Source organism: Gambusia affinis, linkage group LG24 (assembly GCF_019740435.1).
Source record: "Gambusia affinis linkage group LG24, SWU_Gaff_1.0, whole genome shotgun sequence".
NCBI classification, from domain to species: Eukaryota; Metazoa; Chordata; class Actinopteri; order Cyprinodontiformes; family Poeciliidae; genus Gambusia; species Gambusia affinis.
Window position 1 is genome coordinate 8926210 of NC_057891.1, and position 14570 is coordinate 8940779.

The 14570-nt window shown below is 37.1% G+C and overlaps 1 protein-coding gene across 2 annotated transcripts in view; it reads left to right on the top strand.

Annotated features, from left to right (window-relative positions):
- The first annotated feature begins 651 nt into the window (after positions 1-651).
- Positions 652-14570, top strand: part of LOC122826898 (muscle M-line assembly protein unc-89-like) — a 28574-nt gene continuing 14655 nt past the window's right edge. Inside the window, exons 1-14 of one of the 2 annotated variants that reach the window (XM_044109254.1) lie at positions 652-1465; positions 1637-1693; positions 1767-1843; positions 5033-5216; positions 5408-5614; positions 6787-7062; positions 7249-7322; positions 7638-7827; positions 10941-11216; positions 11403-11476; positions 11827-12016; positions 12984-13259; positions 13446-13519; positions 13959-14148. In XM_044109254.1, the coding sequence (XP_043965189.1) occupies positions 5533-5614; positions 6787-7062; positions 7249-7322; positions 7638-7827; positions 10941-11216; positions 11403-11476; positions 11827-12016; positions 12984-13259; positions 13446-13519; positions 13959-14148 (1702 nt within the window). In that variant the 5' untranslated portion in view covers positions 652-1465; positions 1637-1693; positions 1767-1843; positions 5033-5216; positions 5408-5532. Of the gene's footprint in view, positions 1844-5032; positions 5217-5407; positions 5615-6786; positions 7063-7248; positions 7323-7637; positions 7828-10940; positions 11217-11402; positions 11477-11826; positions 12017-12983; positions 13260-13445; positions 13520-13958; positions 14149-14570 lie in introns of both variants that reach the window. The other variant, XM_044109255.1, reaches the window with a different exon arrangement.

Below are 14570 nucleotides of genomic sequence, written 5' to 3' on the forward strand. Positions count from 1 at the left end.
GAAAACTGTATTTTGGATGTACGCAGGTTATTTTTGTCTGATAAGGACATTTATTTGATGACGTGAAACATTTAAGGGATAAAAACACACAAAAAAGAACCAATCCATAGTCTACACTCAAATGCTCTTTTCTCTAAAGTTAATTTAGCTAATAAGGCAGTATTATTAAGCAGAGTGCCAATGAATCTGTAGCTTTGTTCCTCCAGTGAAGTCAGGGAGGATTACAGGAAGCATGCTGCACACAGCCCAGGAGACTAACAATGTAACTAGCTGCTCTTATCGGTGGCCTTCAGTGGGCATTCTTTCCACTGATACAGTATTGTCATCACATCAGGCCTATTAAAAGACTCCCTATCCTCAACAGCCGCTTTAAAACACAAGAAGGCAGACTGGATCATACAAGGTTCCTGTGAAAAGACACTCTCATTCTGGAGTTACTTTGGGTTTAGGAATCGTTATGTCACATACGGACTCGCTTTGGAACAGTATAACTTCCTGATGCAGACATGAAGGTGACCTTCATGGTAGGATTATGATGGTATGTTAGTGTTGGTAAACCAATCTGCATATCTTGCAAACACACTCTTTCAAAATGCCAGCTTAAAATTCACCAAGATTGTTCAATATTGAACAATAACATTCTATGACATTCCAATAAACTGTGAAGACGCTGGTTCCAGTAGACGGTATGTAATCTATATAGTATAATCTATTCACCATTATGTTTCCTCTCCTCAAATGCATTATAATCTGAATGGAAATCTGAAATCTAGACCACATAAACTGCTAGAACTGCTGAACCACATTTTTGTAGTGTCCAAAATACCACTAGTACATCCACTTTTTCCAGATCTCCCCAGTGGGACTCCCCAGCTTACTTTGGAGGATCCCAGCGCGTTCCCAGGCCAGAAGTGACATATAAAGTTTGACCAGTGAGTTAAAGGTCTGCCTTGGGGTCTTCTCCCATTGGGATATTCCCAGAAAATCTCCAAAAGAAGACATGTTTCGGCTATGACCCATAGCTCAAGACCGTATGAGGTATGGTGAAGGAACGTAGACCAATAAATCATGACAATCGATTCTTTGCTCGGCTCGTTCTTCAGTTTTACAGACTGAGCCCAAACTGTCTCCAACTCTACTCAACCATCACTCAACAACAAGACACTTAGACTCTCTGTCTTCAGGTAGAGACTAACCCGAATAGAGAAGCACTCCTTACTGCAATCTAACACCGTGGCCTCAGACTTACACCCATCAAGTCACACTAGCGGTGCAGAACATTAGGAATGTTACTGTTGAGTCTTGCTTCCTACTACTCACTCACCACTCTTGTCCTTCCATCCTCATCCTTGTCTGATGAATGCCACACCACTCTCCCTGAACTTCCTCTGTCACTGAGATCTTCATCAGGTCAAAGTTCATCCAAGAGGCCAGATACGTTACTGGAAAGCCGCCATGCCTGAAGGTAAGAGTGAGACTCTGGTGCAGGCAACAATAACAGATGCACAGCATGAATGGAAAGAGGAGTTTATTTGTTAGTGGGACTTGAACAGGTGGGAAGAGACCAGCGGGGAGGAACGACTAATGTTCATGCTTTAATGGAAAGTAAGTGGTTACCTTTGAACCGATTTTGCAGGTTAGGAGATGGCGGCGCGGTTCTTACAGTCCAAAGCGCGAGAAGCTGGACGAAGGAGTAAGAGAGTTACTAAGATTGAGTTCAGCAGAAAGGAGAGAACATTTACTGGTTGGTTGTTTTCCTGTTTTAGGACCTAGCCAGTGGTGATGGTGGTGAAGTTTGGACAGTGGACTGGCACAGGAAGAGCTTACTGGTGAATACTGAGCGGTGAGAAAAGCGAACACCTTACCTTTTATCCTTTATTTTGATTCCTAAAAATGAGTGGTGCCCAAAGTGGGTTCCGGAGGGCCAGCATCTTGCATGTTTTAGTTCTCTCCCTGGTTTAACGGACCTGGACCAAATGATGGCTCCTTAGAAGACCTAAGAAGAAAATTGACGTGCTGAAAAGGTTGTTACTACCACCAGGTAGAGAACTAGAACATGCAGGATGCTGGCCCTCGAGGACCCACTTTGGGTACCCCTGCTGTAAATTATATATCATCTGTTTGCTGTGAACATGTGAAAACAAAGTCAAATTTCTTGTTTGTGAACAGAGTTTTGACCTTTAAAGATGATGTTTTCTTTCTTGTCTGATGAATGCCAGAATCATCTTTGGTTTCCCAATAGATTACTGGCTAAATTATTAATAGCTATGAGGATGTTGCTGGTTACAAGTTCTCTTTCTTCTGACTTTGATTTGCTAACACTGACTCCTGCATCCTGAGATTAAGTAACAAAAGGAGCAGATATGAATGTATCTATTGTCTTTACGGGTCTCCAGTTCGACACAGGACGTGAAGACGTATCTTTAGTCTCCGTCTTTGATATTCCTCTCCTTTTTGAACTTCGCTTATTCCTCCTCTTAATGTTCTGACTGTAACATTTATTTTAAAGAAACCTTTGTTTCTGTTCATCAGCTGATGTGAGACTGCGAGCGACGCGGTTTGACATAACACATCAAATGTCTGATTTATTGTTGTTATTCAGAGCTGTGTGATTAGATTAAGAGTTTTTTAAGAGCTCTGGTTGGCTGTTCACGGCAAGACAGAGGAGCATGATTGGACGATTGGTTTGTCTGAAGGGTTTGTGGGGAGTCTTTGACTTATGTTCGGACGAGTTGGACTGGACCAGTGGAAAAATATCTGATCTATTTATAAAGGCCCATTTAACTGAAATGGGTCATCTGTGGCCAGCACAAGAACACAGTCCACATGTCGACCTCCATAACGAATATGTTTGTTGACATAATGCCATGCAAAAAAAGTCCCAGATTGTCCCAGAGATTTTCCTTTACGCATCCATTATTCCTATAGTCTGCTTGGACTTTTTCTTAAACTTTTTCCATATTTTTGGCTCATTACATTACATATTTTAATGGGACTTTCGCAGGTGGGTTGCGTTTAACTGTAATGTCAAACAAAAACAACTTCTTGTTTTCAAATGTGACAGCAAAAACCTGAAAAGTGTGGCATGCAGTTGTTTTCCACGCCATTCGTACACCTAAATCAAATCCAAAGCAACCAGTTTCCTTCACCAGTCACTTTATTTACTTTATGCCCAGTTTGCAGTTTTCAAGAAACCATATAAGGGACACAACAAATATGTAAATGTTAAATTTTATAATCGGAAGTCTTTGTTGTAAAGCAAAGCTACTTTTACTTTATTCATAATCTGATGTTAAGATTCTCTCAGGAAGGACATATTTAGCTTTTTTTCTGCCTTAACATTATTGTAAAGTTAATAATTCAGTAGTTTCACAGACATGAAGAGGAGTTGATGTTTTTAAATAACAAAGGCCGGTAAATAAATGTGTTTGCGCTTTAAGTGTTTCACATTAAACTTGCAAACTATAGTGAGAGAAAATGAAGTAGTGCTGCACAACATAGAGAAACCAACACACTAACGCAAAGTGCCGACCCAGAGCAGTCAGTGGGTCGTTGACTTTCACAAGCTGTTAAAAGTCTGATTTAAGCGCACCTGAAATTAAACACGGAGCCTTACAGGATGTTTTACAGCTTTTCGCCACACCGCTCATGTTCTTCACGTGATGTAGAACCGACACATCTCTCACAGAAGACTTTGATGAATTTGTTATTTATTTTTTTCCCCCCTGGTGCCACACACAGCCACCACTTCAGAGCAAGTTTCTGCTTTGTGCTACACTTAATTTATTGTTTTGAACGTCTCAACTGCATGCTGAGGTGGTAAAACAGCGCCACCCTGAGGAGAACAATATGAACTGTGTTGGTGTTTAAGGTGAAGTCAACTATTCGCTGCTTTTTGGGTTTTCTGTTAAATGTATCTTTATGTGAAATTATAATATGATGTGTCATTTACTGTGAGAACTTCACCATGGTTCTCTCACCCTTATGATCACATTTTACTCCAAACAAAATGGTGCATGAGTCAAAGTAGTAGTAGTATGTCTTTTTACACATTTAATATTTGACAAAATAGCAACAACAAAGAAAAAAAATCACACTTGTCATTAATGGGTGGCTTCATTTTGCTTGAAGAAGATGCGCTCTCTCAAATTTCATCCAAAAATGACAATGACTCCATTTTCTTAGAACCATCTTTTAGAAACCTGGAAGAGTTTCCGCAACCAGCAGGTTGGTCGATTCACAAATTGACAGAAATGAGTAAAAAAAACTAACAAACGAAGCAAAAAAGAAAGAAAAAACATTGAAGGAGGATAGCGCAGCCTTTTGTCAGCAGAAGTTTCCAGGACGGTCCAAATTTGGACTTCCTTTGTGAAATCGCACCATTTATATCGAACAGAATAGAAATGGAAATGTTTTTAATTATCCCTCAATGGGGGAATAAATAAATCTACTGGATTTGAATCAAGCTAAACAGAGATGTTATTGTCCGTAAGGCTGGAAAAGTAAAAAAAAAAAAAAAAACAGAGAAAAACAAAGAGAAAATGAAAGGTCTTGTGAGTTAAATGTGTAACCAAGACGACGGGAAACCAGGAAACAGCCTCTGAAACCACGAGGGAAATCCTACTTCATCAAAACAATTGAACTCATGTGAAACTGAAGATCAGAAAGAACCAAAACAGAAAAACCTAACATTTTATCTAGAAACAAACATTTACTATCTACTAGTTGATCAGTCATGTTTTTGGATACTTGTTACCCTCTCAAAACATCTTAGTTGACTTCCAACAGCAACTGGTTGCGCTTCAGCTCACACCCTGTCTCACTAAAGGCACAACAAAATATAATTTTTTTAGATTTTAACTCATAAAAAGGTTGAGAATCATGCGTCGTTCTCCTTCAGCTCAGCCCCACGTCCTCTCGCTTAAAATCTCGAGAAAATACATCGACGTGCGAGAACTTCGAAAGGAACGCCACGCGAGGCCGCGTATTTTTATTTTTCACTTTTATGGGTTTTTTTTTTTTTTTTTTACAGATCAACACAGATAGGAAAAACAAGCTTCACACCTGCTGGCCTGGGTTAAGCCGTGAAACCACAAGCAGATCTCCTCCAGCCGATGCATGCGAAGGTGTGAAAGTCTCCCTTCACAGTGGGACACTGCAACCAACCTCCACTGCCAGATCACAGTTTGCAACCATATCTGTGAGATATAAGGCAGGTAAAGTCACTGTAACTCAGCTGTTATCTGAATATTGTATGTACAATAATATTTTTTTAGACTTCATTGTACATTCCTGGCAACTTTAATCCTATCTAGTATTAAAATAAAGCTTATCGTGTCGACCTTTGTGCCCTGAGAGGGTTGATGCCTCCTAAAATATGCTTGTTGATGATGTTTTCCTCTTTAAGACGCTAGAGGAAGTGTGCACTGAAAAAAAAAAAAAGGAGAGACATAGAAAAGAAATGAGCATCGCTGCACACTTCTGCAGCAAGACAGGAAATAACCTCAATGCTGGAAAGTTCTTCTCAAAGCGATGAGGACGATGAAGAAGATGGCCTCGCTGCTGAGCGTCTGTGTGTTTCTGCTCTGCTGCTCCGCTGCCGTCGCCTCCCGAGGTATGAAGTGTTGGACGTTTTTTGAGGATTTAAAGAAGCGGGTCGGATGATGTGCGATTGCATATGTTGTTTCTCTAGCTTCATGTTTTGATCTGCAGATCTTTAAAGCAGCACATTTCTCAAATTCGGCTCAGTGAACCCATCAAAACCGAACTGAACTGTAACTTAAAAAAAATTATAATTGTTGAATTACAACATTTTACAGAAAAACAAAAACAGATTTTTTTTTTCTTTTATTTGAACAATTCAATGGTTACGTAACTAAACACTTTCAGGTCACAAACCTGAATAGGTCGTTTCCTGTGAATTGATGTGGTCTCCTGGTGTTGCCATCAAACAAGTTATTTTATTTTATTTTTCCTCAATTTATTTCACGACTGTCATAATTCTGATGGTTTTACGCGTATATTTAAGCTCTCATTTGAAATTTGATCCCTGGCAGTGCAACAGATTCATCTTTTTCTTAAAAAAAAAAAAAGCAAAACAATCCAAAGTGTTTTGTGGGGGAAGTAAATGAAAACATGAGCAATGATTTCACATTTCTTTCCCTCCTTTACTGTCGTTCACATTTTACCGAGACGCACACAGATCAGATAGGGTGCAAATTTGAAACCAGAACTGTGCGGCAACGTCGATGCACAAGATTCCAGTCTATGATAACTCTAGACTTTTAACTCAGGTCACTTGAATCTTCCTAAGGTGAAGGTCGGCTTTCGTTGAATCTCTCAGAACGTTACAGCTTTGGAAGAGTCAAAGTCGACTGCAGAGAGTTTGCGATTTCTAACACATTTCTCTGGACACTATAATTCTTACTTTGCTGTGCACACTGGACACCAGGCATGGAACATTTTGAAGTTGGACAAAACACAGAATTGATGTTTCTGTTAAATATAGATCACATTAAAGCAGTGATTTCTCTTTATGTAGTTCTAGCAGTGTCACGTCAGCTGCTTAGATGTGGTTTTCAGTGGAATCAATGAAGGGGAGGACAGCGTTTTGTTTTTCGGAGCTGGTTGACTGTGATGTGATTGAAACCTGTTTTTACTTCCGTTGCTCTTTCTAGCTTGAAAGATGCAGCCATTTTGTTGCAACAAGCTAAAGCGTCACTGTTTCTCTAGGATACAAACTGAAGTCTACTGATGAACTGACTCTGCTGTTTTTCTGATCCAAAGGTTGTGACCAGCTTGTTGCAGTGGGTGAAGACGTCGATGTTCCTCTGGGATATGAACCAAAACCTACTGATGCTCTAAGGTGGAAGTTTAATGGCAACATAATATTTTATAAAAAACGAGGAAGAATAATTCAAGGTAAAAATGATGATATTAATGATGATGGATCCCTCAAACTGACAAATCTGAAGCTGGACCAAGAAGGACTTTACACCAGTGAGGTTTTTGATGGCAATGGAAGACAAACATCCTCAAAGAGCACAAATTTATGTGTACTGGGTAGGTACAAAATTGGTCACATATTCCTCAATGAGTAAACAATAATCTCTATTTGCTCTTTTTCATCATCTAGTTATTAAAGTTCTTCATGTTACTGTGATTCCTGAAGCTGTCAGACATGTGCTGCTCACTGTATTATTTTCACAAGGTCACTGTCATTAATGTCTCGTGTTTGAACCCACACAGACCCCGTGAAGAAGCCCACATTAAATATAACCTGTCTGACCTCAGAGGTCGTCTTTACCTGCAGTCATGATCCGGTAAGGACAATTTTTTTATGTTTATTATTTAAAAAAACAAAACAAAAACAGGATAGAACAATATGGAGTTCTTTTAGATCTTTTTGTACTTAACCTTAGAGAGCTTTAATAATCCAATCAGATATTAATAGAAAATAACTACAATGCAGTAACTAGGACATCTTGAGGCATTTTTACATTTTCATGCTTGCAAGAGACGAGAAAAATGCAATAATTGATTAAAATACAAAAAACATATTTTCAAACAACATATTTTCCTTTTTAATTTATATATATATATATATTTTTTTTACATGTTCATCATTCTTTTATCAGCAACCTGATGGTACTAAACACTATGACACCATACATTACAAATGGCTCCAGAATGGCAACTTGATCAGCAATGCAACAGAAATCTCTATGACAAGAAAAGTTGCAGAAACTGAAAACCTGCTCGTTTCCTGTGAGGTTGGCAACGAAGTCAGTTCTGCAACAAGTGACTCTTTGACTCACACCTGCATTGGTAAGAACATCACAGCCAGTCGCCACTGATACATCAATGAGAAACTAGTGACACGTTATTCTGAAGTAAATTAAACCTCAATTCATCTTTCGTTTTGTTTGATCCATCAAAGCTAATTTAATTTTCCTGTTTGTTGTTGTGAGATGAAGCTAATAAAGAAATACAGAGGTTTCAAAACACAGAACATTAGAGGCTCGATGTGTTCATTGTCATAATTTTATTTTATTTTATTTATTTATTTTATCAATCTAAAATATTTTTTCTCTAGTTACATTAGGACCTGTGAAAAAGCCTGAAATAAATGTATCATGTAAAGATTCAGAGGCCATCTTTATCTGCCTTGCAGCTCAGGTGAGATTTTATTATTTTATTTTTAATTTTTTTAAAAGCAACTTTGGGGTCTTTTTGTGTAATTTTAGAATCTTTTGTTCAGCCTTAAATTCTCAGGAATCATCTTGTGACATAAATGAACGTTTTCCAACAACCCCATGAACGCAGAAATCTGTCTTTACATTCTGGAGTTATTTCTATTCATTTAATTCCAGTTGCCGTTATCCTGAAATGTTTTCCTCGGTTTTCCCTGTTTGACCTGAGCCTATCGTGACTCCTGATGGTCTCTTAACCGCGTTTTGACCTCGTTCCCCTGCAGCAGCCCGACGACGCGCAGTACAGGTGGCTCCGGGACGGCGAAGTCGTCATCAACCAAACCACAATGTCTCTGACGATGAACTCTGCGGAAAGCAAAAACATGAATTTCTCCTGCGAAGTTTACAACCAGGCCCGTTCTGAAAAAAGTGTCTCTTTGAGTCATCGCTGTGTTGTCTCTAGTAAGTATATACAGCATCTATTACATTATAAATGTAGAATTTCTGCATCTATAAATTGGAATAGTCACGATAATAAGCCATCTGTTATGTTAAAATGAAGTGTGTGTTTCTAATTTTATGCTGTGGTTCTTTTATTTAAGCTTTTCTAGGCCTCCCAGAGGAGCTCTTTGGAATTAGCATCTGGATTTACATTGGTGGTGGAGCAGGTCTGTTTCACTGAAATACACTCAAATGAACCTCAACAGAAGAAAATCTGTATAAATCATATATATTTATACATGCATCTCTGATTTTTTTTTATATTTGTGTGTGTTTTTGTCATTTTTAGGTCTTTTAGTTCTGATCATCATCATTATCACTGTGTGTTGTGTTCAGTGTAAGAAGAAAAGAGGGAAGAACGGTAAAGTGTTTAGTTGTTTGAATTAAAAGTTAAAACTCTCTCAATTAATGCAGACATCTTACAATCAGCTTAAACTTCTTATTCATTTCTGACATCAAATCTCTGGAGTACAACAAGGTTTGCTGCTCGGCCCACTTTTATTGTTTGCTCTCAGTAATTGCAAAATTAAACAAAATAATATATATAAAATTTAGCATTTTTGTTCAGACTTTGAACAAGAAATATTACAATGCAACAATTTCAACCATTGGCTTTGTTTTTTTAAAACTGTCTTTAAATGGTATTTCAAAAAGGTCACAACAAATCGAAAGTCTGTTTAGACTTAAAGACTAAAAATAAAGCTTCTGGTTTGATCAATAAAAGCTGATCAAATCATTAATATTCATTCTGTCAGAACTAGAAAATAAAAACTCTGCTCTACTTGACACTTAAGTTTATATTTTTACACTTCCTTCCTCTGTGAGCGCTGATTAACACCTGCTGCTGTTTTCTGAACAGATGAGGCGGAGCTTGAGTACCGAGCAGGACAGTCTTCATCACCAGCCTATTGCACTCATTGATCGCCCTCCTCTTCATCGTATTGTATGGAGTTACTTTTTCATCTGCATGACTCGAGTCCAACACTTCCTGTAGTTTGCTGAACTTTTCACCCGTTCCTCCTGACAGAGCTGGTGAAACACTCACTAATTCAAAGATAACTTTTCTTGTTTTTCTGGCATTTAGCAAAGTGGAAAGTTGTTGTTTGTTTTTTTTTTATAATATATATGTAAATATCTGGGTTCAAACTATGCATATGTTTATATATATATATATATTCTGTGAAGACCCCAGCTTTAGCTGTGTAATTTGTAGCTTGATCTGCTAATGAACAGACAGCAGTCTTCTATATAATTTTTTAAAGTCCTAACATTTTTGGTATTCTGAATATTTTTAATTCATTCAAGGGAATGTTACAAGATTCTGTGGATTTTCTTTCTCTATTTTTAGCTGCACTCTCTGATCATCAAACTTAATGTGAATAATCACTTTGTGTGTATATCCCTCCATGTAAAATATTCAGTTTTTATTCTTTATTATTCAAACTAGTTTCACCACGATGAGGGATTGAGGTCTCTGTGGGGTTTTTTTGTTTTTTTTTTCTTTGGCAGTTTTTATTGTTGCCTCGTGTCAGAATAAATAAAACCAAAAGTAAACTTGTAATTCCTTTAAATGCTGTCGAAAACCCTCCAACTGATCACATTTAGTAAACAAATGACAGGGCTGCCATATTGATAGAAGCAGCCAGAGAGCAGCAACGTCTGCCTCAGTTAGAAAATGTTATGAAAGTTTAAGAAACAGAGAATCAGTGCTGACTAGGAGGTTTAGGTTCTGGATAAATAAGATGATTTCCCTTGGAAAGCAGAAGCAGGACGCTGCTGGGCTGTAAGTTTTTTGCTGCTCTGTGTGTTCTTACTGCATTCAAATTGTGGTTTTGAGTTCCACTTCTGCTCAAAATCAGTAGCTCGTGGATATTAGTGGTTGCATCAGGAAACGTTCTTGCAAGTTGTTCTTTTCGGTCGAATGTGAGGAAGATGGCATCGGACTCTGTGGTGTGTTTGTTTCTGCTCTGCTGCTCCGCTGTCGTCTCCCAAGGTACCGATCTGTTCCATAAATCCCTTTACAATGTTGATAGGAGCGGACGTGAAATACAGTTTTTATGCTAAATAATTAATATATTGTCTTATGTTTGTATTTCTACAATTTTAATTGAAATCTGGTCCAACGTTTACTGCCATTCTGAGTTTTAGGTATTGGAAGACTGTGAGGTGAAGTGTCATCTATAAAATGTCCATCTTCTCTTAACTCTGTTCCTCTTCTGCTGTTTTATTTTTCTTTCTGATCCAAAGGTTGTGACCAGCTTGTTGCAGTGGGTGGAGACGTCGATGTTCCTCTGGGATACGAACTAAAACCTACTGATGTTCTGAGGTGGAACTTTAATGGCAACATAATATTTTTTAAAAAACGAGGAAGAATAATTCAAGGTAAAAATGATGATATTAATGATGATGGATCCCTCAAACTGACAAATCTGAAGCTGGACCAAGAAGGACTTTACACCAGTGAGGTTTTTGATCAAGATGGAAGAAAAACATCCTCAAAGAGCACAAATTTATGTGTACTGGGTAGGTACAAAATTGGTCACATATTCCTCATTGAGTCAACAATAATCTCCATTTGCTCTTTTTCATCATCTAGTTATTAAAGTTCTTCATGTTACTGTGATTCCTGAAGCTGTCAGACATGTGCTGCTCACTGTATTATTTTCACAAGGTCACTGTCATTAATGTCTCGTGTTTGAACCCACACAGACCCCGTGAAGAAGCCCACATTAAATATAACCTGTCTGACCTCAGAGGTCGTCTTTACCTGCAGTCATGATCCGGTAAGGACAATTTTTTTATGTTTATTATTAAAAAAACAAAAAAACAAAAACAGGATAGAACAATATGGAGTTCTTTTAGATCTTTTTGTACTTAACCTTAGAGAGCTTTAATAATCCAATCAGATATTAATAGAAAATAACTACAATGCAGTAACTAGAACATCTTGAGGCATTTTTACATTTTCATGTTTGCAAGAGACGAGAAAAATGCAACAATTGATTAAAATACAAAAACATATTTTCCTTATTGTCATTCTTCATGACTTTTTAATTTATATATATATATATGTATATATATATATATATATATATATAATTTTTTTTTACATGTTCATCATTCTTTTTATCAGCAACCTGATGGTACTAAACACTATGACACCATACATTACAAATGGCTCCAGAATGGCAACTTGATCAGCAATGCAACAGAAATCTCTATGACAAGAAAAGTTGCAGAAACTGAAAACCTGCTCGTTTCCTGTGAGGTTGGCAACCAAGTCAGTTCTGCGACAAGTGACTCTTTGACTCACACCTGCATTGGTAAGAACAATAAATAAAATATATGTAAATATCTGGATTCAAACTATGCATATGTTTATATATATATTCTGCACGCTCTGATCATCAAACTTAATGTGAATAATCACTTTGTGTGTATATCCCTCCATGTAAAATATTCCGTTTTTATTCTTAATTATTCAAACTAGTTTCACCACGATGAGGGATTGAGGTCTCTGTGGGTTTTTTTTTGTTTTTTTTTCTTTGGCAGTTTTTATTGTTGCCTCGTGTCGGAATAAATAAAACCAAAAGTAAACTTGTAATTCCTTTAAATGCTGTCGAAAACCCTGCATCTGATCACATTTAGTAAACAAATGACAGGGCTGCCATATTGATAGAAGCAGCCAGAGAGCAGCAACGTCTGCCTCAGTTAGAAAATGTTATGAAAGTTTAAGAAACAGAGAATCAGTGCTGACTAGGAGGTTTAGGTTCTGGATAAATAAGATGATTTTCCTTGGAAAGCAGAAGCAGGACGCTGCTGGGCTGTAAGTTTTGTGCTGCTCTGTGTGTTCTTACTGCATTCAAATTGTGGTTTTGAGTTCCACTTCTGCTCAAAATCAGTAGCTCGTGGATATTAGTGGTTGCATCAGGAAACGTTCTTGCAAGTTGTTCTTTTCGGTCGAATGTGAGGAAGATGGCATCGGACTCTGTGGTGTGTTTGTTTCTGCTCTGCTGCTCCGCTGTCGTCTCCCAAGGTACCGATCTGTTCCATAAATCCCTTTACAATGTTGATAGGAGCGGACGTGAAATACAGTTTTTATGCTAATGTATTAATATATTGTCTTATGTTCGTATTTCTACAATTTTAATTGAAATCTGGTCCAACGTTTACCGCCATTCTGACTTTTAGGTATTGGAAGACTGTGAGGTGAAGTGTCATCTATAAAATGTCCATCTTCTCTTAACTCTGTTCCTCTTCTGCTGTTTTATTTTTCTTTCTGATCCAAAGCTTGTGACCAGCTTGTTGCAGTGGGTGGAGACGTCGATGTTCCTCTGGGATACGAACTAAAACCTACTGACGCTCTGAGGTGGAAGTTTAATGGCAACATAATATTTAATAAAAAACGAGGAAAACTAATTCAAGGTAAAAATGATGATATTAATGATGATGGATCCCTCAAACTGACAAATCTGAAGCTGGACCAAGAAGGACTTTACACCAGTGAGGTTTTTAGTCAAGATGGAAGACAAACATCCTCAAAGAGCGCAAATTTATGTGTACTGGGTAGGTACAAAATTGGTCACATATTCCTCATTGAGTCAACAATAATCTCTATTTGCTCTTTTTCATCATCTAGTTATTAAAGTTCTTCATGTTACTGTGATTCCTGAAGCTGTCAGACATGTGCTGCTCACTGTATTATTTTCACAAGGTCACTGTTATTAATGTCTCGTGTTTGAACCCACACAGACCCCGTGAAGAAGCCCACATTAAATATAACCTGTCTGACCTCAGAGGTCGTCTTTACCTGCAGTCATGATCCGGTAAGGACAATTTTTTTATGTTTATTATTTAAAAAAACAAAACAAAAACAGGATAGAACAATATGGAGTTCTTTTAGATCTTTTTGTACTTAACCTTAGAGAGCTTTAATAATCCAATCAGATATTAATAGAAAATAACTACAATGCAGTAACTAGAACATCTTGAGGCATTTTTACATTTTCATGTTTGCAAGAGACGAGAAAAATGCAACAATTGATTAAAATACAAAAACATATTTTCCTTATTGTCATTCTTCATGACTTTTTAATTTTTATATATATATATATATATATATATATATATATATATATATATATATATATATATATATATATATATATATGTATATATATATATATATATATATATATATATATATATATATATATATATATATATATTTTTTTTTTTTTACATGTTCATCATTCTTTTTATCAGCAACCTGATGGTACTAAACACTATGACACCATACATTACAAATGGCTCCAGAATGGCAACTTGATCAGCAATGCAACAGAAATCTCTATGACAAGAAAAGTTGCAGAAACTGAGAACCTGCTCGTTTCCTGTGAGGTTGGCAACGAAGTCAGTTCTGCAACAAGTGACTCTTTGACTCACACCTGCATTGGTAAGAACAATAAATAAAATATATGTAAATATCTGGATTCAAACTATGCATATGTTTATATATATATTCTGCACGCTCTGATCATCAAACTTAATGTGAATAATCACTTTGTGTGTATATCCCTCCATGTAAAATATTCAGTTTTTATTCTTAATTATTCAAACTAGTTTCACCACGACGACGAATTGACAAATCTTTGTTTTTTTCCTTTGGCAGTTTTTATTGTTGCCTCGCGTCGCAATAAATAAAACCAAAAGTAAACTTGTAATTCCTTTAAATGCTGTCGAAAACCCTCCAACTGATCACATTTAGTAAACAAATGACAGGGCTGCCATATTGATAGAAGCAGCCAGAGAGCAGCAACGTCTGCCTCAATTAAGAAAATGTTATGAAAGTTTAAGAAACAGAGAATCAGTGCTGAC